Source organism: Porites lutea, chromosome 13, assembly GCF_958299795.1.
Source record: "Porites lutea chromosome 13, jaPorLute2.1, whole genome shotgun sequence".
Taxonomy (NCBI): Eukaryota; Metazoa; Cnidaria; class Anthozoa; order Scleractinia; family Poritidae; genus Porites; species Porites lutea.
The window spans coordinates 2915389-2942929 of NC_133213.1; the positions used below are offsets into that span (position 1 = coordinate 2915389).

Consider the following 27541-nt stretch of genomic DNA (forward strand, 5'->3'; position numbering starts at 1 on the left):
TTGTCCGATTATAAGATCCCCCGGATATAAACCCTCCTCTTGCTTGTATTGAAATAAGCCTCAGGTAGGCTATATTGAAATGAGTTTGTTTTATTTTAAAGTTTTGAAGCTCGATTTAAGACCAGTGAATGCAAAGTGTATTTTGATCATCACTGGTTGATTGCTTGTTTCATAGTGCTTTTTCTATTCCGGTGGAAAACCCATTAATAAAACCTTATAAAACCACTTATGAGGATAATTAAGCCCAATATATAAGCCCAGATAAGAAGCAGACAGTAAAACCACTGGAGCAGGAAGGGGGGCGGGGGGGGGGGGGGGGGGGGTAGGGTGGGAGCACGTGTGATTTGGTGGGAAAAGCTAAGTGAACAACCGAGATAGATGTGTTAAGGGGACTTTAAAGGAACTTGAAAAATGTGGTTGTCGATTTATTAAATTGTACCGATGGCCGCTGGACACATGTAAATGTGATATTTGTGTCCTTGGTTAGGAAACAATGGCTCCTGAAACAGAAAAGTGATCTTCAAGAAAATCACCTTTAGTTAGTTAGTCAAATCAAATCAATAAGCTAATGTTAAAACATGTTAGTTATCAATGAGCAATACATAAGAATTTTCAGCGTTACCACAACCCCGCTTCACCCTACCCTCCCAGGATTCGTAACATGATTGTCAGCGGAGGTTCCCAATCAAAGACAAAAAAAGATGGCGGCTGATACGTCTTCGTTTGTTTGTTTCCTTCGATGTAGAAGATGATGAATTAACTGCTGTCATTAATATTGCTTAGCAGAGAAAAACGAGGTGAGTAGTAAGGAGATTCTGATTTTTAAAAGAAAAGGAATAGCCAACTTTGGAATCGCTGTTTGATAAAAATCGGGACGCTTAACCCAAAAGGTATTAAACGGAATTCGATATTTCGGCAGTATTTTAATAATATGGAGTTTAAGTTAACAGCAGACTTAGAACTTTCAGGGAGATAAGTCGGTTTTAAGTCAATTTATCTTAAGCGTATCTCTTCGTTTTGGGTTCCCCTGTAAGGTCCAAAATTTAATTACTTAAAGTTACATGAGCTTTAGAAAAACTGCAATGACACAAATGTTCGGATATTCCAGAATCTTTAAGCTTAATTATGTGTTTCGACGCTTTGCGCGTGCATTGGCGGAGTGTCCGACTTTCATTTCTTCAGTGTTACCCTAGAAGTTATAGGAAATGTGTTAAATCTTGCATAAGATAAAATTTCCACAAAAACAAAGAAAGATAACACAGCAACTGTTTATTTGTTTTTATTTCATCGCAAAAATTATTTGTAATTATATATTATTACTAGCCCATTACCTAGTGTCCAAAAAAGTTAGTGTCGAGCACTGTAACCCTAAGCCTGGAAAATTAGTGCGGTGTTTATAACCTTTTAATTGCAATTTTAATTGCAATTTGACCATCTTGTCATGATAGTGATGGTGGTGATGACGATTATGTATTGTAGTCATTTATGATGGTTAATCATTGATTATACAGGGCCTCTGATATTTCGCGCGGTCGCAGAGCTGCGAAATTCAGGTAAATCCACGAAACCCTGTGAAATTCACAAAAACATGCAAAGTACCGTGAAATTTGGTAGAAATCTTATCAAATACATGTCTGTACAGCAATTTTGAAACTTCTCTCAGCTACTGGGGGTCTTTACTTGCCGTAAATTCGTAAATTTATGTCAAAACGTCTTCACTGAAATGTGCAAACAACGTTCCGAAACTACCAGGTGTAGATTATGGTGCGAAAAACTAGGCGCTAGCCAAGATGTTAAAGGCTTTGCCATTGGTTCATTTCTAGAGCATATACCTATTGTTGGTGAAAGAGCAGACGATGACCTCTGTTAGAAAATCATTAAAAACGCTGGTCTGATCAGTGCAAAAGCGATCGATTTCTAGCGAAATTTGCCCTGAAAATAACCACAAAATCTGCCATGTTTTTACCGATTGTTTTCTGACCAAGTTGCCCAGAAAATTCCCATAAAATCGGCCGATTTTTCTGCGATTTTGTCCCTAAAAATCCCGTGAAATTTGACTTTTTTTTGCATGACCTATCAGAAGCCCTGATTATATGCTGTTTCCAATTTTGTTATTTTGAATCCCATACTGAAGACTATCTATACTGATATTCCTATAGTCAGCACTGTAAAATGGCATTCTTGGATGATCCCGAGTTTATCATTGCTCATATTCGTCACTCCTGCGTCATCACTGATGATACCGGTGAGTATATGCACGTATAAAGTGTAACATTATGGAGGCCGTGTCAGGGTAAAATTCCTACAAACAACATAGTCTTGAAAAATAGCAACTTAAGATAGATTAAATGGTGTCAAACAGTTCAAATATGGGTTGAAACTGCATCGGTGGCAAAGAAAGTGCAAATACAGTAGACCCCAAAACAGTCCTGCCGCATTCAATCACTGCATGCGAGAAAAAAAACTTCTGGTTCCCCTAGGGCTAGGACTATTATTATGCAAGTGTAATTTGTATAAAAAGTGATAAGTTCAGGGTGAAAATTGTTGTGTTTCCTTAATTAACATGATAATTCTGTTTTACATGAGGCATGTGTGAACAAGTGATAATGAATGAGGAACTGGAGAATGAAAAAGCAATTAAGCAGCGGAAAAAACTCATTGGGAGATATTCTATTGACAGGTTAGCAGATTTTGTCATTTATAGTTCACAAGTTTACTTGCATTGAATGCAGCATTTTAACCAATCCCATTGGAGATCAGGCAGAAACATTTTATTACATTAGACCAAGTCATAAAAGCTTCACTTATACTGGAATGGAAAAAGGAACAGAAAACATTTTTTTTATTTGTGTGCTATGATAATCACCAAAACAAGATGCATGTTAGCTTTTTTAAATGACAGTAATAGTAAAAAGTTTTCAAGCTTTGAGGTTATGTACATGTAGCCCCTTTTAAGTACTAACTGATTTACAAACGCCTTATGGTTTTTAGGGAATTCCTGGACTTCCCAAGTTATCCGCAGTCATTTGATATTGCAGTTAGCCCAGATATTCTAAGTCTTAGGAATTCCAAATCACAAGGAAAGGGTGATCGTGGTAGGAGAGAGAGGTACAATGTTAAACAGTATTGTTTTAATGGCAAGAGTGTTGTTTTTCAGGAACTTGCTTCATTAACACATAGTTATGCAAGCTAGCAAATGAGTTTGCCAATGTCCCAAGAAATCTCAATCAAATTTGGACATTGTCTTGTTGGCTTTTGAATCTGCTCAGCAGTGATTAACATATCCTTTTGAAGATGAGTAACTACATGTAAACCCCATTTACACATGCTAAAAAAATCGGCACGGCACGCCAAATTTTTGGCACCGTGCTGACGATTTTAAGGCATGACACTCCCAATTTTCGACGTGTAAACTTATTGGTCCCAAATGTAATGTGGCACCAGTGCTCAAAATTTTAGGTACCGAGACTACCTCCTGGAGATAGCCTCAGCAAGGGTAAACAAAGCATGGTGCCAGAAATTTGGCATAATCCGTGCCGATTTTTTAGCGCTTGTAAATGGGGTTGTAAACTGATCCAAACTTACTTAAATAATTTCTGAGCTCTCTGTAAAAGATCAGGTGATCAGGTGTATCAAGCCTTTCGCTTTCAGGGTGAATGTCCCGGGAGGAGCGTGGGGGGAGGGTGGGGGGGTGTACTCCTTGTAATGGCCCATACAGGGACGCCCAGCCTGAAGGGGTACCTTTTTCAGGTTTCAGGTACATGAAAGGGTATATGAAAGGGGTATGGAAATCTGTCATTTTAATCTGTAATTAGACCCAAAAGGGAGAACAGATGCATTTTACTGCTGGGACAAAGTCAACAAAAAATTTCCAGTTTTGTGATTCACCGGTATTCATATTTTAAGAAAGTGGATATTTCACAGCAGTCAAATGTAAAGTTTTAAACTAGCTATGTGGAAGGGGTGTCACTTGTCAATAGAAGGTATAAGAAAGGGGTACCTTTTCTGTCCAAAGGGCATATAAAAGGGTCAGGGGTCAGACCTCAGGTTTTGGGGGAAGATGGGGAGGTTAATGATAGACTCTTGTAAGGTGGCTCTAACCTTTCAGTCTTGCCGTGTGACCATTCACTTCCTTGTCACTAAGATTTCAAATTGGCAGTTAAAATAAACAAGACAGTAAATTTGTAGGAGGGAAATCAAGCAGCTAGATTCTAATTTTCTTCTGTTTTCCTATGTAAGTAACCAGAGCAAATCCCTGATCTCTGGTCCTTACAGCCTGGCATTCAAATCAAACTTCTTTGGCATTACATTTCAAATGGTACATGAAGTACTATTTTTTTCCATTATTTTCCTATACATGTAAATTGTAAATGAAATTTGAATTTTTTATCTCATTTTGACTTTATAGTCACATCAGGAAGTGAAAGGGTTGGAGTAAAGGAAATAGGTTTTAAGATTTGATGCAAAGTAGGACTACATCTTGGTTGTGTCCAACCAAAATTATCGTGACTTACCAGTTGTTTGAACTTGTATGATTGTCCTTATTATCTGCACCCACTAATGAGTAACTTGTGCCTTTTTTATCTTCAGGAACACTGAAGTAAAATGCAAGACTGTGTCGTGGAAGGAAGGCGAGAAAAGTACTTTGAGTGGTACGTGTTGAGATTCCAGATCCCTGAGAGAATGTGTTACAATATTGAGGCAAACGTAACAGCTGCTTTCATTTGATTGGTCCTGAGATCATTTCATTCACCTGTGTAGTCTCAGACAGAACTATGTGCAGGCAAAAAAGACTGTCTTCTGTAATCTTGTGTCTTGTTTCTTTTTTTTTCAGCTGAAGATCTGTCTGATGTGTTTGGTAAGAGGGAAGTAAAACAAGAGAAAAGTAAGACAGTTGCAGTTTCTCAGCTTAGTAGACAGCTGGAGGAATCTATTGGCAAACCGAACAACCCATTCTTAGAATACTCAAAGTTTGATGGAGAGGTAAGTTGAGAGAAAAGTTTCTGGTTTCTGGCTTCTCTGTGTAACTTGTTTGATGCCAAAATAGTCTGAAATTGTTATTTTACAAATCATCCTAACCGAGTTTATACTGTCAGGGGCAGATCCAGGATTTTTTTTAGGAGGGGGTGCACTCGTCTTCTGCTCTACTTCAACACCAATAACCACATAGTTTTTTTTTGGCAGAATGCCAGTTGTATTAGAAAACCGCAGGTCATCTCGGGGCGGGGGGGGGGGGGGGGTGGGAACCCCCTGCACCCTCCCCTTAGATCCGCCCCTGACTGTAGTGCTGAGAACCTTGACATGCTGTCAACTGAAATAAGGAAAGATCTATTACAAAACACAGCTGATAATTAATGGTCCACATTAGGTAAGCAAGGTTGACTTTCTTTGAGAATCCATTTTTTGGGTAAGAAACGAGTGTCCATTGTCCGCATTAATGGGTTTCCGTATTAAGTGGGTTAAATTTAGTGAAACTGTAAGTGCTTTTCCCCAGTCATCCTTAGAACAGGGTTAGACTGTAATTATCAACTCCACTGAAGTCGAGACTTGGTGTTGAAAAGTGTGTACAATGTATGCTAGTGTACTGAGCTGTGAAGTAACACTTGAGGTACAGTGCAAGCATTATATTTTTGTAATTTTATCTTTTTATGGCTTTTAGGTATAGAACAGATACTTTATTGTGAAGTTATTTGATAAAACTCCTATTGGATAAGTTTAGTTTCAATGCACACACTCACAACCCTAGTCTCCTTCACAGCCCCAAGGGGCTGAGTCACACAATGCTGTGAAGAAGACCATCACAACCCATGATAAAGTGCCATGTTTTCCTTCTGAACTGCCTTGCATTTCAAGTAATGGGAGAATCCGGGTTACCTTTAGCTTTTGTTAAAGTACATAAAATATGTAGTAAAGCCCCTCACAAGTACATGTATTTGTTAACGACCATTGTCCCCCCCCCACTACATTTACCAGTGAGTAAGATATTTTGCTATGCTTTGCTGTAAGCATTGGCTTTGTTTTAAGGTCAAACAGTTTTGTCCTTGTCTTATCTTATCGCAGGCATACCAAAACTCCTACATGTATACCACCAAGAAATACAAAATTTTTTTGACCATGGAGTCGGAGGTAAGAATACTGTATTATAGCGAATGTGATCAACCACAGATAGGAAGCAGTTGAATTAAGATCAGTATAAACCCCAAGAGACTCAAAAATAAATGAGCATAAGACGAGCCTCTGCTTGCATTTTATATTAATTAATATTTTGTGCCAATTCTTTACCCTCCTTACAGGGTTTCTGATAGGTCGCAGAAAAAAAAGTCAAATTTTGCAGGATTTTTAGGGACAAAATCGCGGAAAAATCGGACGATTTTGCGGGAATTTCGTGGGAATTTTCGGGGCAAACTTGGCCGGAAAGCAATTGGTATAAAAATGGTGGATTTTGTGGTTATTTCAGGGCAAATTTCGCTAGAAATTGATCGGTTTTTTGCTGATCAGACCGGCGTTTTTAATGTTTTTCTAACAGAGGTCATCATTTGCTCTTTCAACAACAATGCGCTCCAGAAATGAACCATTGGCAAAGCCTTTAACATCATGGCTAGTGCCCAGTTTTTCACAACATAATCTACACCTGGTAGTTTTGGAACGTTGTTTGCATGTTTCCGTGACGAAGTTTTGAGATCAATTTGTGAGTTTAAGGCAAGTAAATACCCCCAGTAGCTGAGACAAGTTTCAAAATTGCTGTACAGACATGTATTTGATAAGATTTTTACCCGTCCTAATCTCGCGGTATTTTGCATGTTTTTGTGAATTTCGCGCGATTTGCCTGGATTTCGCAGCTCCGCGACCACGTGAAATATCAGAAGCCCTGTCCTTAGCAAAACAAAGTTGTCATTTGGCACAACCAGATCCAAAAGTAATGTACAATAGCATTATTTTCAATCCCTACCCTACATGATTTTCTTGCAGTGCATGGTACATCGTGTAATGCATGTTGTACTACATTTTTGATTAATTTTACAAACTATATTATTTTACATTAAAATTTACTTTTTCAATAGCCCATTTTAATGTGATTCAATTACTTCTTGAATTAATTTTCCTTTCTTTTAGGAGGAAAGAGCCATGCCAATGATTGTTACATGTTGTACAGTATTAGGTAAGATGACCTTTAATCACATTTGAACATACCATTCAGGGGTGGATCTAGGGGGAGGGTGCAAGGGGTGTGCACCCCCCCCCCTGAGATGACCTGCGGTTTTCTAATACAACTGGTATTCTGCAAAAAAAAAACTGTGTGGTTTATTGGTGTTGAAATAGAGCAAAATCGTGGATCTGCCCCTGCATTTTAAAGTGGGCCTACTGGAACTGGGGCACTTGGGAGAAGATTATCCATCACAACATTTTTTGAAGACAAAAGATTCTTAAGTTTTTTTTGCAAATGGACCAATAAAATTCAATGTTCATCTGTTCAAATGTTGAAAACTTTGAAACCATTTGAACTTACGTGAGCCCTCAAATTCATGAATGTTATTGAAACTTGAGAAACTTGAGAAACTTTAGAATCTTTTGTTTTTAAAAACCATTGTGATCGGATAATCTTCTTCCAAGTGCTCCCTGTAGTGCCCGTTCTCTGAGCAGACTACAGTTGACTCCATTATAACGGACACCTCTACAGAATGCACACCTCTGTAAAACAGACACCTAGAGTTGGTCCCTGCCTTTCTTTACTCCCTTTATTTGACTCTTTATAAGACAAATGAATGAATGGCTTTTGGGGATCTGTTCTTCCAGCTAATGCCAGTGTTCAGGATCCAGTCAATGCATGTGTTCAGGATCTGATTGGACTAATCATGTACAAATACACAAGTGAAGGGCGGCAGCCCCCATTGAAGGTAAAGTTTGTCTTCAAGCAGAAACTCTTGAGATATTAAAACTTGTTACTCTCACATGTTTGCTTTGTCCGATGCTTGTGAACATTCATTTTCGCATGTACCATATTTGGAACGAGAAAAAAAGATAACTGACCAATCAAACTTCAAGAGAAAAAGAAAAAAACAATAGCCAATAACAGACTGGCATGTCCCAGAAGTCTTTGGAAAAGTTTTTGTAAGAGCTAACTCGGCCCAGTTCCTTTGTGCATTTGCCACTGATTTAACAATCAGGGGCACCCAAGGACTGTTTTGTGTAAAATATCTGTTCGAAGAAGCAAATGTTGCCTAGAATTTTCTGTAGTCTGAAGGTGCATAAAAATTTCTAGATGACTGTTCCATTCATGTCAACTAGGTATAACAGTCGTCGCCAGAACTGAATCAAGGACAATGGTCCTGCAGATTTTTATTTATCTATTTATTCATTTTGGGCTAACAAGGGGAACAAGGGGTAACAAGTCAAGGGGTAACATGGGGGACCAAGAAGTAACAAGGGTAACATGGGGTGACACGGGTAACAAGGGTAACAAGGGTAACCTGGGGTTACATGGGGTAACAAGGGTACCATGGGGTTACATGGGGTAACAAGGGGTAACAAGGGTAACAAGGGTAACATAGAGTTACATGGGGTAACATGGGGTAACAAGGGTAACATGGGGATACAAGGGTAACAAGGGGTAACAAGCGTAACAAAGGGTAACAAGGGGTAAAAAGGGGTAACAGGGGGTAACAAGGGTAACAAGGGTAACAAGGGTAACAGGGGTAACATGGGGTAACAAGGGTAACAAGGGGTAACAAGGGTAACAAGGGGTAACAAGGGTAACATAGGGTAACATAGGGTAACAAGGGGTAACAAGGGTAACAAGGGTAACATAGGGTTACATGGGGTAACATAGGGTAACAAGGGTAACAAGGGTAACGTGGGGTAACAAGGGTAACAAGGGGTAACAAGTGTAACAAAGGGTAACAAGGGGTAACAAGGGGTAACAAGGGTAACAAGGGTAACAAGGGGTAACATGGGGTAACAAGGGTAACAAGGGGTAACAAGGGTAACAAGGGGTAACAAGGGTAACATGGGGTAACAAGGGGTAACAAGGGTAACATGGGGTAACAAGGGGTAACATGGGGTTACAAGGGTTAACAAGGGGTAACAAGGGTAACAAGGGGTAACATGGGGTAACAAGGGTAACAAGGGCATCAAGGGGTAACAAGGGTAACAAGGGGTAACAAGGGGTAACAAAGGCAACATGGGGTAACAAGGGGTAACATGGGGTAACAAGGGTAACAAGGGGTAACAAGGGTAACAAGGGGTAACAAGGATAACAAGGGGTAATATGGGGTAACAAGGATTAACAAGGGTAACAAGGGGTAACAAGGGTAACATGGGGTAACTAAGGGTAACATGGGGTAACAAGGGTAACAAGGGGTAACAAGGGTAACAAGGCTAACATGTGGTAACAAGGGCAACGAGGGGTAACAAGGGTAACAAGGGGTAACAAGGGGTAACAAGGGTAACAAGGGTAACTTGGGGTAACAAGGGTAACAAGGGTAACACAAGGTAACATGGGGTAACAACGGTAACAAGGGTAACGAGGGGTAACAAGGGTAACAAGGGTAACAAGGGTTAACAAGGGGTAACAAGGGGCAACAATGGGTAACAAAGGTAACAAGGGGTAACAAGGGTAACAAGGGGTAACAAGGGGTAACAAGGGGTAACAAGGGTATCAAGGGGTAACATGGGGTAACAAGGGTAACAAGGGTAACACGGGGTAACAAGGGTAACAAGGGGTAACAAGGGGTAACAAGGGTAACAAGGGTAACATAGGGTTACATTGGGTAACATGGGGTAACAAGGGTAACAAGGGTAACATGGGGTAACAAGGGTAACAAGGGGTAACAAGGGTAACAAGGGGTAACATGGGGTTACAAGGGTAACAAGGGGTAACATGGGGTTACAAGGGTTAACAAGGGGTAACAAGGGTAACAAGGGGTAACATGGGGTAACAAGGGTAACAAGGGGTAACAAGGGTAACAAGGGGTAACAAGGGTAACATAGGGTAACATGGGGTAACAAGGGGTAACAAGGGTAACAAGGGTAACATAGGGTTACATGGGGTAACATAGGGTAACAAGGGTAACAAGGGTAACGTGGGGTAACAAGGGTAACAAGGGGTAACAAGTGTAACAAAGGGTAACAAGGGGTAACAAGGGGTAACAAGGGTAACAAGGGTAACAAGGGTAACAAGGGTAACAAGGGGTAACATGGGGTAACAAGGGTAACAAGGGGTAACATGGGGTAACAAGGGTAACAAGGGGTAACAAGGGTAACAAGGGGTAACAAGGGTAACATAGGGTAACATGGGGTAACAAGGGGTAACAAGGGTAACAAGGGTAACATAGGGTTACATGGGGTAACATAGGGTAACAAGGGTAACAAGGGTAACGTGGGGTAACAAGGGTAAGAAGGGGTAACAAGTGTAACAAAGGGTAACAAGGGGTAACAAGGGGTAACAAGGGTAACAAGGGTAACAAGGGTAACAAGGGGTAACATGGGGTAACAAGGGTAACAAGGGGTAACAAGGGTAACAAGGGGTAACAAGGGTAACATGGGGTAACAAGGGGTAACAAGGGTAACATGGGGTAACAAGGGGTAACATGGGGTTACAAGGGTTAACAAGGGGTAACAAGGGTAACAAGGGGTAACATGGGGTAACAAGGGTAACAAGGGCATCAAGGGGTAACAAGGGTAACAAGGGGTAACAAGGGGTAACAAAGGCAACATGGGGTAACAAGGGGTAACATGGGGTAACAAGGGTAACAAGGGGTAACAAGGGTAACAAGGGGTAACAAGGATAACAAGGGGTAACATGGGGTAACAAGGATTAACAAGGGTAACAAGGGGTAACAAGGGTAACATGGGGTAACTAAGGGTAACATGGGGTAACAAGGGTAACAAGGGGTAAAAAGGGGTAACAGGGGGTAACAAGGGTAACAAGGGTAACAAGGGTAACAGGGGTAACATGGGGTAACAAGGGTAACAAGGGGTAACAAGGGTAACAAGGGGTAACAAGGGTAACATAGGGTAACATAGGGTAACAAGGGGTAACAAGGGTAACAAGGGTAACATAGGGTTACATGGGGTAACATAGGGTAACAAGGGTAACAAGGGTAACGTGGGGTAACAAGGGTAACAAGGGGTAACAAGTGTAACAAAGGGTAACAAGGGGTAACAAGGGGTAACAAGGGTAACAAGGGTAACAAGGGGTAACATGGGGTAACAAGGGTAACAAGGGGTAACAAGGGTAACAAGGGGTAACAAGGGTAACATGGGGTAACAAGGGGTAACAAGGGTAACATGGGGTAACAAGGGGTAACATGGGGTTACAAGGGTTAACAAGGGGTAACAAGGGTAACAAGGGGTAACATGGGGTAACAAGGGTAACAAGGGCATCAAGGGGTAACAAGGGTAACAAGGGGTAACAAGGGGTAACAAAGGCAACATGGGGTAACAAGGGGTAACATGGGGTAACAAGGGTAACAAGGGGTAACAAGGGTAACAAGGGGTAACAAGGATAACAAGGGGTAATATGGGGTAACAAGGATTAACAAGGGTAACAAGGGGTAACAAGGGTAACATGGGGTAACTAAGGGTAACATGGGGTAACAAGGGTAACAAGGGGTAACAAGGGTAACAAGGCTAACATGTGGTAACAAGGGCAACGAGGGGTAACAAGGGTAACAAGGGGTAACAAGGGGTAACAAGGGTAACAAGGGTAACTTGGGGTAACAAGGGTAACAAGGGTAACACAAGGTAACATGGGGTAACAACGGTAACAAGGGTAACGAGGGGTAACAAGGGTAACAAGGGTAACAAGGGTTAACAAGGGGTAACAAGGGGCAACAATGGGTAACAAAGGTAACAAGGGGTAACAAGGGTAACAAGGGGTAACAAGGGGTAACAAGGGGTAACAAGGGTATCAAGGGGTAACATGGGGTAACAAGGGTAACAAGGGTAACACGGGGTAACAAGGGTAACAAGGGGTAACAAGGGGTAACAAGGGTAACAAGGGTAACATAGGGTTACATTGGGTAACATGGGGTAACAAGGGTAACAAGGGTAACATGGGGTAACAAGGGTAACAAGGGGTAACAAGGGTAACAAGGGGTAACATGGGGTTACAAGGGTAACAAGGGGTAACATGGGGTTACAAGGGTTAACAAGGGGTAACAAGGGTAACAAGGGGTAACATGGGGTAACAAGGGTAACAAGGGGTAACAAGGGTAACAAGGGGTAACAAGGGTAACATAGGGTAACATGGGGTAACAAGGGGTAACAAGGGTAACAAGGGTAACATAGGGTTACATGGGGTAACATAGGGTAACAAGGGTAACAAGGGTAACGTGGGGTAACAAGGGTAACAAGGGGTAACAAGTGTAACAAAGGGTAACAAGGGGTAACAAGGGGTAACAAGGGTAACAAGGGTAACAAGGGTAACAAGGGTAACAAGGGGTAACATGGGGTAACAAGGGTAACAAGGGGTAACATGGGGTAACAAGGGTAACAAGGGGTAACAAGGGTAACAAGGGGTAACAAGGGTAACATAGGGTAACATGGGGTAACAAGGGGTAACAAGGGTAACAAGGGTAACATAGGGTTACATGGGGTAACATAGGGTAACAAGGGTAACAAGGGTAACGTGGGGTAACAAGGGTAAGAAGGGGTAACAAGTGTAACAAAGGGTAACAAGGGGTAACAAGGGGTAACAAGGGTAACAAGGGTAACAAGGGTAACAAGGGGTAACATGGGGTAACAAGGGTAACAAGGGGTAACAAGGGTAACAAGGGGTAACAAGGGTAACATGGGGTAACAAGGGGTAACAAGGGTAACATGGGGTAACAAGGGGTAACATGGGGTTACAAGGGTTAACAAGGGGTAACAAGGGTAACAAGGGGTAACATGGGGTAACAAGGGTAACAAGGGCATCAAGGGGTAACAAGGGTAACAAGGGGTAACAAGGGGTAACAAAGGCAACATGGGGTAACAAGGGGTAACATGGGGTAACAAGGGTAACAAGGGGTAACAAGGGTAACAAGGGGTAACAAGGATAACAAGGGGTAACATGGGGTAACAAGGATTAACAAGGGTAACAAGGGGTAACAAGGGTAACATGGGGTAACTAAGGGTAACATGGGGTAACAAGGGTAACAAGGGGTAACAAGGGTAACAAGGCTAACATGTGGTAACAAGGGCAACGAGGGGTAACAAGGGTAACAAGGGGTAACAAGGGTAACAAGGGTAACTTGGGGTAACAAGGGTAACAAGGGTAACACAAGGTAACATGGGGTAACAACGGTAACAAGGGTAACGAGGGGTAACAAGGGTAACAAGGGTAACAAGGGTTAACAAGGGGTAACAAGGGGCAACAATGGGTAACAAAGGTAACAAGGGGTAACAAGGGTAACAAGGGGTAACAAGGGGTAACAAGGGGTAACAAGGGTATCAAGGGGTAACATGGGGTAACAAGGGTAACAAGGGTAACACGGGGTAACAAGGGTAACAAGGGTAACAAGGGGTAACAAGGGGTAACAAGGGTAACAAGGGTAACATAGGGTTACATTGGGTAACATGGGGTAACAAGGGTAACAAGGGTAACATGGGGTAACAAGGGTAACAAGGGGTAACAAGGGTAACAAGGGGTAACAAGGGTAACATGGGGTAAAAAGGGTAACAAGGGTAACAAGGGGGAACAAGGGTAACATGGGGTAACAAGGGGTAACAAGGGTAACATGGGGTAACAAGGGGTAACATGGGGTAACAAGGGTAACAAGGGGTAACAAGGGTAACATGGGGTAACAAGGGGTAACAAGGGTAACATGGGGTAACAAGGGGTAACATGGGGTAACAAGGGTTAACAAGGGGTAACAAGGGTAACATGGGGTAACAAGGGGTAACATAGGGTAAGAAGGGTTAACAAGGGGTAACAAGGGTAACAAGGGTAACAAGGGGTAACATAGGGTAACAAGGGTAACATGGGGTAACAAGGGTAACAAGGGTAACATGGGGTAACAAGGGTAACAAGGGGTAACAAGGGTAACATGGGGTAACAAGGGTAACAAGGGTAACATGGGGTAACAAGGGTAACAAGGGGTAACAAGGGTAACATGGGGTAACAAGGGTAACAAGGGTAACACGGGGTAACAAGGGTAACAAGGGGTAACAAGGGTAACAAGGGGTAACAAAGGTAACAAGGGGTAACATGGGGTAACAAGGGGTAACAAGGGTAACAAGGCGTAACAAGAGTAACAAGGGGTAATATGGGGTAACAAGGGTAACATGGGTAACATGGGGTAACAAGGGTAACAAGGGGTAACAAGGGTATCAAGGGGTAACATGGGGTAACAAGGGGTAACAAGGGGTAACATGGTGGAACAAGGGGTAACATGGGGTAACAAGGGTAACAAGGGTAACATGGGGTAACAAGGGCAACAAGGGGTAACAAGGGGTAACAAGGGTAACAAGGAGTAACAAGGGAACACGGGGTAACAAGGGGTAACAAAGGTAACAAGTGGTAACAAGGGTAACAAGAGGTAACATGGGGTAACAAGGGGTAACATGGGCAACAAGGGTATCAAGGGGTAACATGGGGTGACAAGGGTAACAAGGGTAACAAGGGTAACAAGGGGTAACAAGGGTAACAAGGGGTAACAAGGGGTAACTAGGGGTAACGGGTAACAAGGGGTAACATGGGGTATCAAGGGTAACAAGGGGTAACATAAGTAACATGGGGGAACAAGGGTATCAAGGGTAACAAGGGGTAACAAGGGGTAACAAGGGTATCAAGGGGTAACATGGGGTAACAAGGGTAACAAGGGTAACATGGGGTAACAAGGGTTACATAGGGTAACAAGTGGTAACATGGAAGAAGTGGTAACATGGGTAAGAAGGGTAACAAAGGGGTGACAAGGGAAGCAAGGGCTAACAAGGGGCAACAAGGGGTAGCAAGTGGTTGAGGGTAAACAAGGTGCATTATGGTGTTATGGGATTGTCTCCCTCGCAGCCGTTACTAGGGTCGTCACTTAACCTTCCGAGCGTTGCGTGACGACCGTAATAACGGCTGTGAAGGAGACAAGGTACTTCTTAGGTTTGGCTTGTTTGTAGGTGTTAAGTCCTGGGAAGTGAGTTCATCCCAAGTTTGTTAGGTGTTAAGCTGACTTCGTTGTTTTTCATTAGCATGATATAAAGTCCTGCTCCTTGCATATTGCTGAGGAAGACGGTGAAGTTGACACTGATTTTCCAGGTAAGGGATGAACAGAAATTGTCAGCAATTGCTTGAAACATTCCATTTAGAGGTTAGTAGCGATAAAATCTATTGCAGTGAAAGAGATCGCCTAATAAACCTGCACGCCCGCCTGTTCTGCTCGACAATCACGTGGGACTGCGAGGAAATAGCAAATTAGACTGTTTGCACATGATGTCACGTTCACATCATATTAGGCTGATTGAGCAACAGAACGGGAACGTCATTTGACAACGGGAAAGCGCGCGGAAAGGACTAAACTCGACTTCCGGTGCCAGATTTGCCGCTTAGCCATTGGTCAAGCCAATTGTTTGATTTGCGCGCGCCGTCGTCAGCTGACGTTCCCGTTCTGTTGCTAAAAAATTAATCCTGTGGGAGCTGAACCTTTTTCTTATGTAAGAAAGTTCGGATCATCATACGTTCCTGGGAAACTGCCCACCTACCCCTCCCCTAAGCCAACTTTTTGCCCTAAGTGAAAAGTAAGTGTTAAAGTTGGCTTAGGGGAGGGGTAAGTAGGCAGTTTCCCAGAAAGGTATAATTATCCCCTTTGGATCAAAATACGTTTTTCTTATGGGGTTTGTCTCCTTCTCCTTCTTTCCTCACCACTCTCCCCAACATGACACTTTGAAGACAAATAGATAACTACTGTTATACCTTTCGAACCAGAAGATTAGAACAGATGGTAATATTTGACTGTTTTTTCTTTTAAGCTCTCGACAGCAAAGAACCGATTTCGAAATTTGATTTCCCGTGCTTGGCGTTAGTTCAGGTATTTTGTTTTCTGTTACCTTTGATCTTTTTTACTACAGCCACAAGGCAAACATTTCTTTAGTTTAAATCAGCCTTTTTCTTGATGGTGTCAATGATGCTGCACAATCCCGGTTCTGTCTCTTGAACCATTGGATAAATTCTTAGCAACTTCATCCTGGAAACATGGATGCTTAAGGGAAGTGAATTAAAGTGTAAAATATGTTCTTGGTTTTCAGAAAGACGCAAGTCCTGCCAAGCCAGCACCTCCAAAACCCTCATCTGGGGTCATCATAACAGTGTAAGTATGAAGGCAGTCACATACCAGGCCTAGTAAATGGAGGGCTTTTAGCGACGACAACAGCGACAACAGTAACAACGTTAAAAAGCAATAGGTTTTACAGTAAGCGAAACAACAATGTTTTGACACGTAGCACCCTAGTGGTACATTTCGTTGCCGTCATTGCACGACTGCGACGTGAAATTTCCTAATGCGCGTTTTATGGAGGACGTTGAAGCACGACGGCGAGTTTTTCTTTTTCTTTCTATTAAACTTGATTGCGGTCCCCAAAGATTCATCTTCAGGAAAATTCGTTTGTATTTGACAAAATGAGCAAGTACGGTAAAGCTTCTAAGATCGCAAATGCATTTACAGTGCTCTTCCTTGCCGTCCGGTCGTCTTTCTATTAGGGAGCTCAAGCAACGGCAACGACAACGACGACGACCAGGACGTCAAAAAACAATTATTTTTATGACAAAACCAACAGCTCACCACGTCTATCTCGCATTTTAGTACATTTCTTTGACGTCCAGTGCACAACTACGACCTATTACCTCCATAGGCGGCGTTTTATAGAGGACGTGAGCGAACGACGACGAACGTACGTCGACGAATGTTCCTCTCTCTTTTTCAACCTGGATGAAGTTCTTAAGAATTCACTCCAGGAGACATTTACAGGTTCCAATAGACGCGACAAAGTTTGAAAGGACCCAAATTCCTTTTTTAGCGACATTTTCACTGCCGTCGTCTCCCTGTATTAGGGAGCTTAAGCAAAGACGACGGCGGCGGCAACGAGAACGTCAAAAAAGCGATAGGTTTAGATTGACAAAACAATAACATTGCACGTGAACACGCCTTTTTGTACATTTCTTTGCCGTCGCTGCACGACTACAGGGACCTTACGAAACTACGACGGCGAGGGCAACGGCAACGTCAAAAAGCAATAGGTTTAGTTAGCAAAACATCATCTCTGCACGTGCGTCACGCTTATTTGTACATTTCTTTGCCGTCCCTGCACGACTACGGCGTGTGGACTGGAACGGCAAGGCAATAAATTCTGCCATCTCTGTCTGAACTCGGGTGCGGCACCCTCTCTTCAGCTCCAAGATAAATTCCCTTTTTTAAGAAACTGGGCGACTTGGGATAATCGCCGAATGGTTTGAAAGGATGCAGAGTCTATTTTTCAGCGACGTTTTCATGGATGTCGCCGTTGTCGGATCGTAAGGTCCCTTACGACGTGAAAGTGCCTACCTAATTTCACGTTTTATGTATTTAGGTATGAAGCACAGCATGGCTTTTCCAAAGTAAAAGTGGATAGTGTGAACGCCCAAATGAAGCGAGTGTTTGAAATAATAAAAAAGAAGAGAGGCCTTAAACGAACAGGTTCGCATTTTATGATGTAACACGTTACAGTTCTAAGGCTTAGCTCCATTGCCTTTTCTTCGTTTTCTTCTTCCTTTCTCACTTTCTCTTCACTTTCTCTGATTTTCTCCTCTTCCCTCCATCCTCCTTTCCTCTTTCCCCTTTCTTTCTCTCTACCCTCCGTCCACTACTCCTGTTCTATTCCTTTTTCTTACCCCTTTTCTCCCTTAATACCTCCTATCTTACCCTCCCTTCCTCTTTTCCATTAATCCCACCCTTCCTCTTTTCTTCTCTCCCCCTCTCCATCTTTCTTGCCTCTTCTCCCCTTCCTTCCTGTTCTACCTTCCTTCCACTTCTCCAATTCTCTTCCCCATTCATACCCATTGATCCCTTACCAACTCCTTTCTTACCCTCCCTCCCTCTCTTCCATTAATCCCATCCTTCCTCTTTTCTTCCCTCCCTTCCTTCATCTTCCTGGCCTCATCTCCCCTTCCTTCCTGTTCTACCTTCATTCCACTACTCTAATTTTCTTCCCATTTCATCATACCTATTCCTCCCTTACCAACTCCTTTCTTACCCTCCCTCTCTCTCTCTTCCGTTAATCCCACCCTTCGTCTTTTCTTCTCTCCCTTCCTTCATCTTCCTTGCCTCTTCTCCCCTTCCTTCCTGTTCTACCTTCCTCCCACTACTCCAATTCTCTTCCCCTTTCATACCCATTCCTCCCTTACCACCTCCTATATTACCCTCCCTCACTCTTTTCCATTAATCCCGTCCTTCCTCTTTTCTTCTCTCCATTCTCCTCGCCTCTTCTTCCTTTCCTTCCTGTTCATTCTTCATTCCACTACTCCAATTTCCTGCCGCTTAATTCCCTACGCACTCCTCCCTTACTAACTCCTTTCTTACCCTCCCTCCCTCTTTTCCATTAATCCCAGCCTTCTCCTTTCCTGTCCTCCTTGCTTCGTTCATCTGTCCAAACTAACGTTGTGAAAAATACTGAAGGATCGTTTGTAAACCTGACTTCTTATTCTAGCCAAAGAATATGTGTTGGAAAAGCAGTCAGAGCCAGGCGTTCCCATAAGTCTGGATGCAACCTTGGAGAGTATGGGAACAAAGGAGTTTTGTCTAGTCAGATTTGGTCGTAAGTACTTTGCTCTTTAGTTTTTCAAAATTCAAACATTCAGGTTGAGATTGTAAACTAACATTCGATCCCGTTATCTTTTTTAAATTGTACCTTAATGTGTACCCCTTGGTGATTTTTGTGAAATCTCTCATTTTCCAAAGTGTTGCTAAGCCTTAATATTTTTTGAACGAGTTTTTTTTTCTTGGACAAATCGTCTTACTTCCGGTTGACGTGGCTGCTTAAACTCCCCTCGGCCGGGGGGGGGGGGGTACTTTAGGAATTTCTGGGTGGGGATGTGCTACTGGGACCTTGGAACCCTTAACCTATACCACAGCTAGTTCAATCAAGTTAGGTTTCTGAGAAACTGCCCACCTACCCCTCCCCTAAGCCAACATTTTTCCCTAAGTGAGAAGTAAGTGTTAATGTTTGCTTGGGGGGGGGGGGGGGGGGGGGCTGCAGGCTGCTCTAACAACTTACACTACAGTAATCACCCGCATATAAGAACAAATGGATTAAGAACACCAGGCTGAAATTTGGCCAATAAAGCCCCATTTTTATAAGAACAAGATCAGCCTGAAAATTGTAACATGTTCTTATAAAATGGAAAAAGTGTCATAATTACAAAACATGTAAGTTTATGTTTGCCGTCAGATAACTTCATTTCTTAATATAATCAAATTACAGAATAATTGTTTATTTTATATTCCTAAAATATGCTAAATATTCCTCTAGAAACATGTTTTGGATAGTATTATTAACTAAAAATTTAAGAACATTTTAAGAACATTTTGAGGCTGATTTGTCATTAAGCACTCGATAAATAAGAACTCAATCAGCCTGACCTCCGAAATTGTGTATAATATGCGGATGTTAACAGTATATTTTGTACGCAACAGGGAAACCCAATGACCCAATGATGACGTTACCCAATGAGTTCATCGTACCTATACAATACAGGGTGAGAGTTAATTGTGTACTTAGCACTAAGAATGCTCACAGTAGAGACCTTAAGATTCCAAGACGTGGACGACCACGAGAACAAGATTTTCTCAGTAGAGAGATTTAGAGCCACGTTTACCACAAACAGCGGGTTGAGAATTCGTCAAATTAAGAGATGAGCAGATAAAATCTGTACCAAACAATTCTTTTGGATAAACCTGGTTTGAAACTTCTAATTTTTTGGTAGAAGTAACGAACAGTAAACGACAATTGACGTGGTACAAATTCGCGTTCGCTGTTTGCCGTAAACGTGATTCTCCAATACTTAATAGTGCTCGCTCGTGAGCTAGCGTCATTTTGGCGGGAAAAAGTGATAGCCGTCTTCATTCTACTAAGAGTAGTCATGGTGGCGGAAACAAGTTATTAAAAGCTAGAAGTTTTATCATTTTGCTACTGGAAGGGGGCTGAACCTCCTCCCATAAAGATAACAGTGCCTACTTTTCTGGTGAGAAAAAGTACAGTGAAACATTCCAGGATGTCTATTTTTTGACAATACGCGAAAAAACTTAAAATCAAATCTTGTACTCTTAGTACAGTCGTTCCCGTCCTCGAATCTAAAGGACTCTAGTGCTTGACATAACAGAGTTTAAGATTCACGTTTACGCCAAGCGGCTGTGACAATAGACGGATCGAAACGCACCAATTACTGATTACGAGTCTTCAAAGCCAATAACATCACGGCTTAACCGACAGACGACCAATAACATCGCGACGTAATTGACCTATCAGGTCAATAACCAGAGTGTAATACCATCAACTGACGTGATACAACTCACTTTGACTCTGAAGATGACTACCTCGCAGGTTGTCGAAACGTCGGTCACTGTCAACAACAACAGTCCTATTGAGGACCTACGTTAACCCGGACCATCAAACTCAACCTACTTTTGCTTATTTTCTATTCTGAGAAATTCTCAACTAGAATCTGTCGTTTGCCGTTTGCCGTAAACGTGATTCCTAATCTCTCTGTTGGACAACAACTGCCGCGGCTAAAAAACTTACTGAAAGAACAGCCTTTCGTTGGAACAGAAGTTAGAAATAAAACGCATTATCGCTTGTGTGCTAATGTTTGCATCTTAGTGTAAGTCATTAAACCTGTGGTTTCTAACACTCGAAAGCCTTAGAATGAAGAAAAAAATGTACTTTATTTGAGTGTCAATTTATTTAGCTCGAAAGTACTAATATTGATGTAGCCTGCGGAAACATCCGTTTCTCCTCGCTCTTCGCCAATTGGGACGTTTCGCGAGGAGGAACGTCTGCGACTCAGCGACAGAAATTCCATACTGATGACGTAAAATCTGTCCGAAATCCGGTCAGAAGCGCTGATTGGTCGACGGAGTAGTTACATTGTTTTAGCTATTGTTTACGAATGACAGACAAAAGACAAAAGGCCACAAAGGTCAAATGTAAACGCGAAGAATCTCTAACAAAACAGTCAATATTTGCAAAATATAGTCTTCTCTAGAAGAAGCATTTGAGTTTTGCTGGAGCTCGTTGTATTTGGAACGCCATGACTACTGGATTTATTATGTAAACATTGGTTTGCGTCATCAGTATGGAATTTCTGCCGCTGAGTCGCAGACGTTCCTCCTCGCGAAACGTCCCCGGCAGCGAAGAGCGAGGAGAAACGGATGTTTTCGCAGGCTAATATTGATGGCACTATTTTTACGTCCCTCTTACGTAATCATCTAGGAGTATCTAATTTAAGAGTATTGCTAGTCCCCCACTGGATGGGATGCTTATGTCGCCGGAACCCATTTATATTCCAGGGTGGAGTCAGACGTCGTGTAGGAAACAGCGCGACGGCGCGGCCTACAGATTGCCTATCCCCCTTTCTTCTTTTTTTCTTTATTATACTCATCAAACGTTTTTTCTGATTTGAATCCTTAGCCTTATATTGTCAGTATGTTACAGAAACTTCGACCAGTTACTGCAGTTCAGTTAGGTAAGTTTTAGAACTGTTAAGTAAAATTCCTAATGCAGTCAAGGAACCTGCCTTGTCCCTAGGCCCCTTCTCAAAGTGGTAGCACGAGGAAGCCTGTTGCAAGGGGGGGAAAGAGGAAAAAGGGGAAAAGGCTAGCCGAAGTGGGGGGAGGGGGGAAGGGCCCCATTTCCCCACTTCCCTCTGTTCCCATCTCCTGGCGGTAATTAGCTGTAGGAGGGGTGGGAGGGCATTTCCCCACTTCCCCCTATTTCCATCTCTTTACGATAATAAGCTGTAGGAGGCGGGGGCGGGGAAGGGCCCCATTTCCACACTTCCCCCTTTTCCCATCTCTTTACGATAATTAGCCCTTTCCTCAAACGGAGAGTCTGTTCCCAGGCTAGGAAACCTGTGGGCAACTTTGTGTAGTAGTTTCAGAGATAAGGAAGATTATATATCTAGCCCATTTTTTGAAAACCAACCTAACAAAATTTGCAGTCATTTGAGTGAATGGCAGGTTTCTTGAGCCCGAGAAGCTTCAAAATCACAGTAACGAAGGAAAAGAAAAGGAGAAAAATAAAGAGCGAGGAGAAGGAAAGGAGGAGAAGAGAAAAAAGCAATGGTTGCACTTTTAGTTTTTATAATGACTACTTTGGAGATAGTTTTTGGCCGAAAAAGACTGTTGGACGCAAAAGATCCATTTGGCGATAACGTTTTCAAAAATCCAGCTAGATATATATATTTTTTCACGATAAGATAGCTTGTGAGGAGGCTATTGAGGCAGTTTTTAGTCTGAGGCAGTTGCGCTTGTTTTCTTGCAATCAAAAACATTTCGCTAGTTTCGTTATAGGCTGAAGTGACTCTAGAGAATTATAACGGCTCGCTACTTTGAACTTGAGAAAGGGACTCTGGTTTCCTTTTGTTGCAGCGGTTTTCATTTGAGTGTCGAAAAGTAATTGGTTTTGCACTTTCTACACGATGCGATTGGCTTAAAAGATTCGCGCCACCTTTTCATCCAATCAGAAGTAAAACCAAAGTCAATTGTGACGCGCTCGCATGCATTTTCCCGCGCTTTGCGTCAGCCACATGTAATTACTTCGAGTTTTGATTGGTTCAATGTATTGTCTGTGTCCTATGTGATTGGCCAGAGTAATTACTTTGGTTTTGGTTTTACGACACTCAAACGAAAACCACTCTAATTTAGCATTACTTGTTCTTGTTGATTAGGGATTTCTCTCGAGAAAATAGAAATTGACCCAGTTCTTCAACCTAATGCAGCAAACAGGTTTTGGAGGAAGCAAAAGCCGGTAAGTATTTTCCGAGGCAAATGTTGCAGCATATAAGGCCCAGGGGGGTTGAAGGGGGGGGGGGGGGGGGGGGGGGGGGCTCTGGATTTCAAGTGATGAATGGGGCCTCTAACAAAACCCAAAAAAAATCCCTGGACCAAAAATTAACCCAAAACAAAATCGCATACCGAGTTTCCGAGCCTTAAAAATTTCCAGAAGGCATTAAATGATATAACATGTTGTTCTTTATTTGGTTGTACTTTCGCCGCAGAACTACGCAGCCGGGATACGCGGGCACTACAACGAATCTTCAGATTGTTTTGAATACCCAAAAAAATCGCTACTTGATTCAAGCCACCGGAAAAAAATACTTGCCCAATTTTCCTACCCCCAAACTCCCAGAATCGAAATTTCAGACCCCCAAAAAAACCTTGGATCATCCCCATTTCCCCGTGGGCTTTCCATGAGTAATTTATAACAGGAACTGTGTCAGGAAATTTATCAAAATTCAAACAGTGGGAACCGTCACCAAACCCCGGATTTCTTTCACAAACTCACTTCAAAACCGCCCTCTTCAAAGACTTGCTATATTTTTCAGACGACTATAGAAATGGAGAATGTTGTCGACTGCCAATTGATGGAAGAAAAAAGCAATGGAAAATCTCTGTTTAGAGTAATTTACTTCAGCCACAACGCTCGTGACTTCAAGCACTACGACTTTGAAGCAGAATCCGACATGTCTGGTAAGTACTGCGGTGCCTTTCTGGGTTGATCCTTTGTGAAGCATTGTATAGTTACACCACTGTCCGTGCTGTATTTACGCCCCTTGCATGGTTAATAAATTAAACATTCACAAAGTCATTTGTCTTTTTTAAAAAGTCTAAGAAATAAAGGGTACAATTCCAAAGTTCAGCCGAAGAGGTTTCATTTGAATGGCAACATCATAGGATTTTATCCCTCGCTCTAACTTGGTTTAGATTGCAAAACCCGCTCTGGATTGGTTACTTTTAAACCTTTGATTACATAAAGCACCTTCTGATTGGAGTGGCCATAAGTTTTTAAGTAATAATAATAATAACGTGTTTATACAGGATGACCATTTCAGTTATAAAAACTGCTATCAATATGGGTCCTGTATAAAAATAAATGAATAAATAGGTAAAAACTTAATTATATACGAAACTGGGATACATTACATAATTGTAATCAATACCAAAAGGTAGTCTCCTTATGAACAAAGGCCCTCTTAATCAACTCGAGATTGACTTTAACCCTTTAAGCCCCAGTATCTACATACAAATTCTCCAAACTAATCTCCATACATTTCCTTAAAGAATGAGTTGAGAGAATTTGATAAAAGATCAAGGCATTTTTACTTGGGTGATGATTTTATTAATTCTCATAACTTATCTGTTGATGATGTATGGATATTGTTAGGAGAAAATTGATCTTGGTCATTTTTGGGACTTTAACGGTTAACAACAGATAACCTATCCTTAGACCTAGTGTCATAGTCATGAATATCATAAGTTCGCCATCAAGAATAATCTGAGAAATAACTTGGAGCTTGTTCATCAAGACAATTCTTGACAAGTTTGACGATATGTTTCTTTCTTCTCGTCTTAAGAGGGTCCCAACCAAGACCGGAAGCCATATCTTGAGTGGACAACTGCGCTGTCTTTAACACTATCCTAGCAGCGGATTTCAGTAGTGTTTGTCGCAGTCAGCGAAATCTCTGGTCTCGAGTTGTCTGATACCTTTGAACAAAACTTTTTTTTATCAAATCATCTAGACTTTTCGCAGTTCCCTATTTTTCCGTAAGATCGTCGAGATCGAGCGCCATGCGTTGCGGGTGGCCATCATGTACTGAGGGGACAGGCGAAGGGGTTTACTGCCCCCCGCCCACTAAGAAGATTTGACGCTCATCCCAAGACAGACTCGGAACATTTAAAACCAAGTCGGCCGCCTGTAACGCAAACCCGTTCGATCTGGACGATCCTACGGCAAAAGAGGGGACTGGGACTGTTAAACCACTACAAATCATTTTCTGTGTCTATTTCTTTGTAGGAGAGGTAGTCAAACAGGTCAATCACATTATCAGATCCAAAATAGGCGGAGTAAGGTCCGAATACCTGGCCACGAAGGAGAAGAAACTCGAAAAAAGAAGGTCCTTTAAGTATTAATCCTCTCGCCGGAGTGGTTATGCAAATCAGAGTCAACTGGAATCAGTGGGTGTGTGAAGGAAGACCGCCATTCGCCACTTTAGAAACGCGAGGGAACTGGAGCCAGAATACGTCCCGCAATTGATTCTGGGATCGTTACTGGGGACGCGTCGGTCAGCTACTGGCCAATTTTTCCCTGTGCCCAGAATTCTTTGCGAAAGTTAACTCGGCTCAGTTTCCTTTTCCTTTTTAAAGTGGCTAGTGGAAAGGAAATATCGCAATTGCTGCCTGGAGTAAGCTTGCTTTGCATGCGGCCATTATTTAAATCGTAACGCAACTCACCTACAAAAGGTGGTAAAACACTGCGCAACGGCTCGCCTTCCTCACTGAATTGTTTAATACGCGGATTTTTGCAGACGCGGATGATCCTTTTCCATCTACTTATAATGTTAATTGTAGGAAAGATAACCTCTGTGGAAAATTTCAACTTGAAAACAGATTCATACAGGCAATTTCCGAGTTCCAAAAACTCTCACTTTCAAAACTAGGCTTAGTGCAAAAACCTTTGCTGTGAAAATGAGTTTTAATTTGCATGACAATGAAAAAGCATTTCCATATCAATGGCTACGCACTCAGCCTTGTTTTGACCAAAACGGCAAATGAAAACCGGAAAATAAAAATAGAGTCGTCTTGTATCCCCGTCCTCCAAATAACGTGAAATTAGGCAATTTCAAATCGTAGTCGTAAAGTGACGGCAAAGAGATTACTTAAGCTCGCTATTATATTAACGGTATTCAGAAACTTTTAAGGATGATGACGTTGATCCTAACAAATCGTGCATCATTCCTTTCTGATTTAAAATTAATATTTTCGTGAGGTTTATTAATCGATTCGCCAGAAAATTCTACCTTAAGCCAGACTGTTATATGTCATTCAAAAATGATTATTATAGAAAACTGAGAACTTTTAATTTATAGGTTACAGGTGTACGAGGTTATCTGCATAATATTGCTTTTAGATTAAAGTTCTACCTTCTGCCAATTATTTGTCACCCAAATAAAAGTGCAATTCATAATACAAATCTAATAGCAAAAGTTACAGTACCTTTGGCGTTCTTTTATGTAATAAAGGACGAATAAGGCCATCAAGAACGAATAAATCGGGAAACAAACAAAAGTTTAGATCCATCTTTTAAATATGACACAGGAAAACCGTTATAACTTCCTGCACGATGCGTATGCAGACTAGAAAGGTCATGTCATTTTTCAAAGGCTGAATCAAGTTGGTAAATTTAACCTTCTTGAATCTGATTCTGACTTGCGAATATGTCACGCAGAATGTTCTTGATAGCGCATCGGATGTGTCTAAACTTCCAGCAGTAAACCAGAGGAACGAGGGATGAACTAAAATATAACAGCGTCCGAGTGTAAATTAAGAAATGTTCTGTCATTTTATTCACCTGTCCGACCAGGATCACAGTAGCGATTGGCAACTGGCAGGCCAAAAACAACAGATTGACTTGAAGTTCAGCCTTCCTGAATCTGATTCTGACTTGCGAATATGTTGCGCAGAATGTTCTTGACAGCGCATCGGAGGCATCTAAACTTCCAGCAGTAAACCAGAGGAACGAGGGATGAACTCAAATATAACAGCGTGTGAGTGTAAATCATCAAATGTCTTCCCATCTTATTCTTCTGTCGTCCGGTCAGGATCACAATATCGATTGGTAAATGGCAGGCCAGAAACAACAGATAGACGTAAAATGTACCAACTGCTGTTTTTCTCAGTCTTTCGAAATTTGAGCGATTTTCTTCGTTCGGTGCCACTGCTTGGGCTGGCTGTGCATGAACTTGAACGGTGTGGCGACGTACGACTATGTAAATCTTGAAATAGATAAGAGCCATGGTCAATAGACAAGCCATTGCCACAGCTACTCCTGCAATGTTAGAAGGATATTCTGGACTGCGTAAAACACCGTTCAGAGCCAGGAACGCACTGAGAATCCAGCTTAAGATCACTGTAACTACAACACGCTTGTAAGTCACAATTTCTTGGTAGGTGAGAAGTTCATGGTGTTTGAGGTGAAGGTGGATAGCAAGGAATCTGTCAACGCTGATGGCAGTGACACTGAAGAATGAGACATAAGCAAGGGTGCGTCCTATGGCTGTAACTATTTTGTTATAAGTTCCTTGGTCGTTAGTGTTTTTTATGTCCATAATCATGCGAGCGATGTACAAAGGCTGGGCAAGTAATCCCACACCAAGATCAGAAATAGCCACGCTAAGGATCAATGCCTTTAGAGTCTTTGGCAGTGATGAAGTTCTTCTCAGCGCGAATATTAAGACTATGTTCAACATCACTGTTGCGTAAGACAGGAAGGAATCGACGACGCAGTTTAGGACGAGGGAAGGAATGAAATCTCTTGCCTTTGTCAT

General features: G+C 42.1%; 2 protein-coding genes across 3 annotated transcripts; one reads left to right on the forward strand and one right to left on the reverse strand.

Annotated features, from left to right (window-relative positions):
• Window positions 1-679: 679 nt before the first annotated feature.
• LOC140923161 (target of rapamycin complex 2 subunit MAPKAP1-like) lies at window positions 680-26147 on the forward strand. Of its 2 annotated transcripts, none has more exons than XM_073373236.1 (19): window positions 680-797; window positions 2160-2245; window positions 2587-2680; window positions 2992-3108; window positions 4591-4652; window positions 4835-4983; window positions 6061-6126; window positions 7114-7159; window positions 7795-7895; window positions 15163-15229; window positions 15940-15998; window positions 16216-16277; window positions 17533-17639; window positions 18649-18756; window positions 19635-19696; window positions 21628-21682; window positions 22886-22965; window positions 23543-23687; window positions 25012-26147. In XM_073373236.1, the coding sequence occupies exons 2-19, from the start codon at window positions 2173-2175 to the stop codon at window positions 25125-25127; spliced, it is 1569 nt and encodes a 522-aa protein (XP_073229337.1). In that variant the 5' UTR covers window positions 680-797; window positions 2160-2172; the 3' UTR covers window positions 25128-26147. The 2 variants fall into 2 exon arrangements, with proteins under 2 accessions (XP_073229337.1, XP_073229338.1); XM_073373237.1 differs by lacking the exon at window positions 680-797 and adding an exon at window positions 1531-1553.
• A 485-nt stretch (window positions 26148-26632) lies between these two features.
• On the reverse strand, window positions 26633-27541 carry LOC140923583 (adenosine receptor A3-like). The gene has a single exon (XM_073373658.1). The coding sequence runs from the start codon at window positions 27539-27541 to the stop codon at window positions 26633-26635; it is 909 nt and encodes a 302-aa protein (XP_073229759.1).

Bases quoted from the DNA above. Each gene is read 5' to 3' on its own strand.
- LOC140923161 (XM_073373236.1), top strand. From the start codon at position 2,173: ATGGCATTCTTGGATGATCCCGAGTTTATCATTGCTCATATTCGTCAC. The intron at 2,246-2,586 runs GTGAGTATATGC...GTTTTACATGAG, and splicing joins CGTCATCACTGATGATACCG to GCATGTGTGAACAAGTGATA. The intron at 7,896-15,162 runs GTAAAGTTTGTC...GTTTTTCATTAG, and splicing joins GGCGGCAGCCCCCATTGAAG to CATGATATAAAGTCCTGCTC.
- LOC140923583 (XM_073373658.1), bottom strand. From the start codon at position 27,541: ATGACAAAGGCAAGAGATTTCATTCCTTCCCTCGTCCTAAACTGCGTC.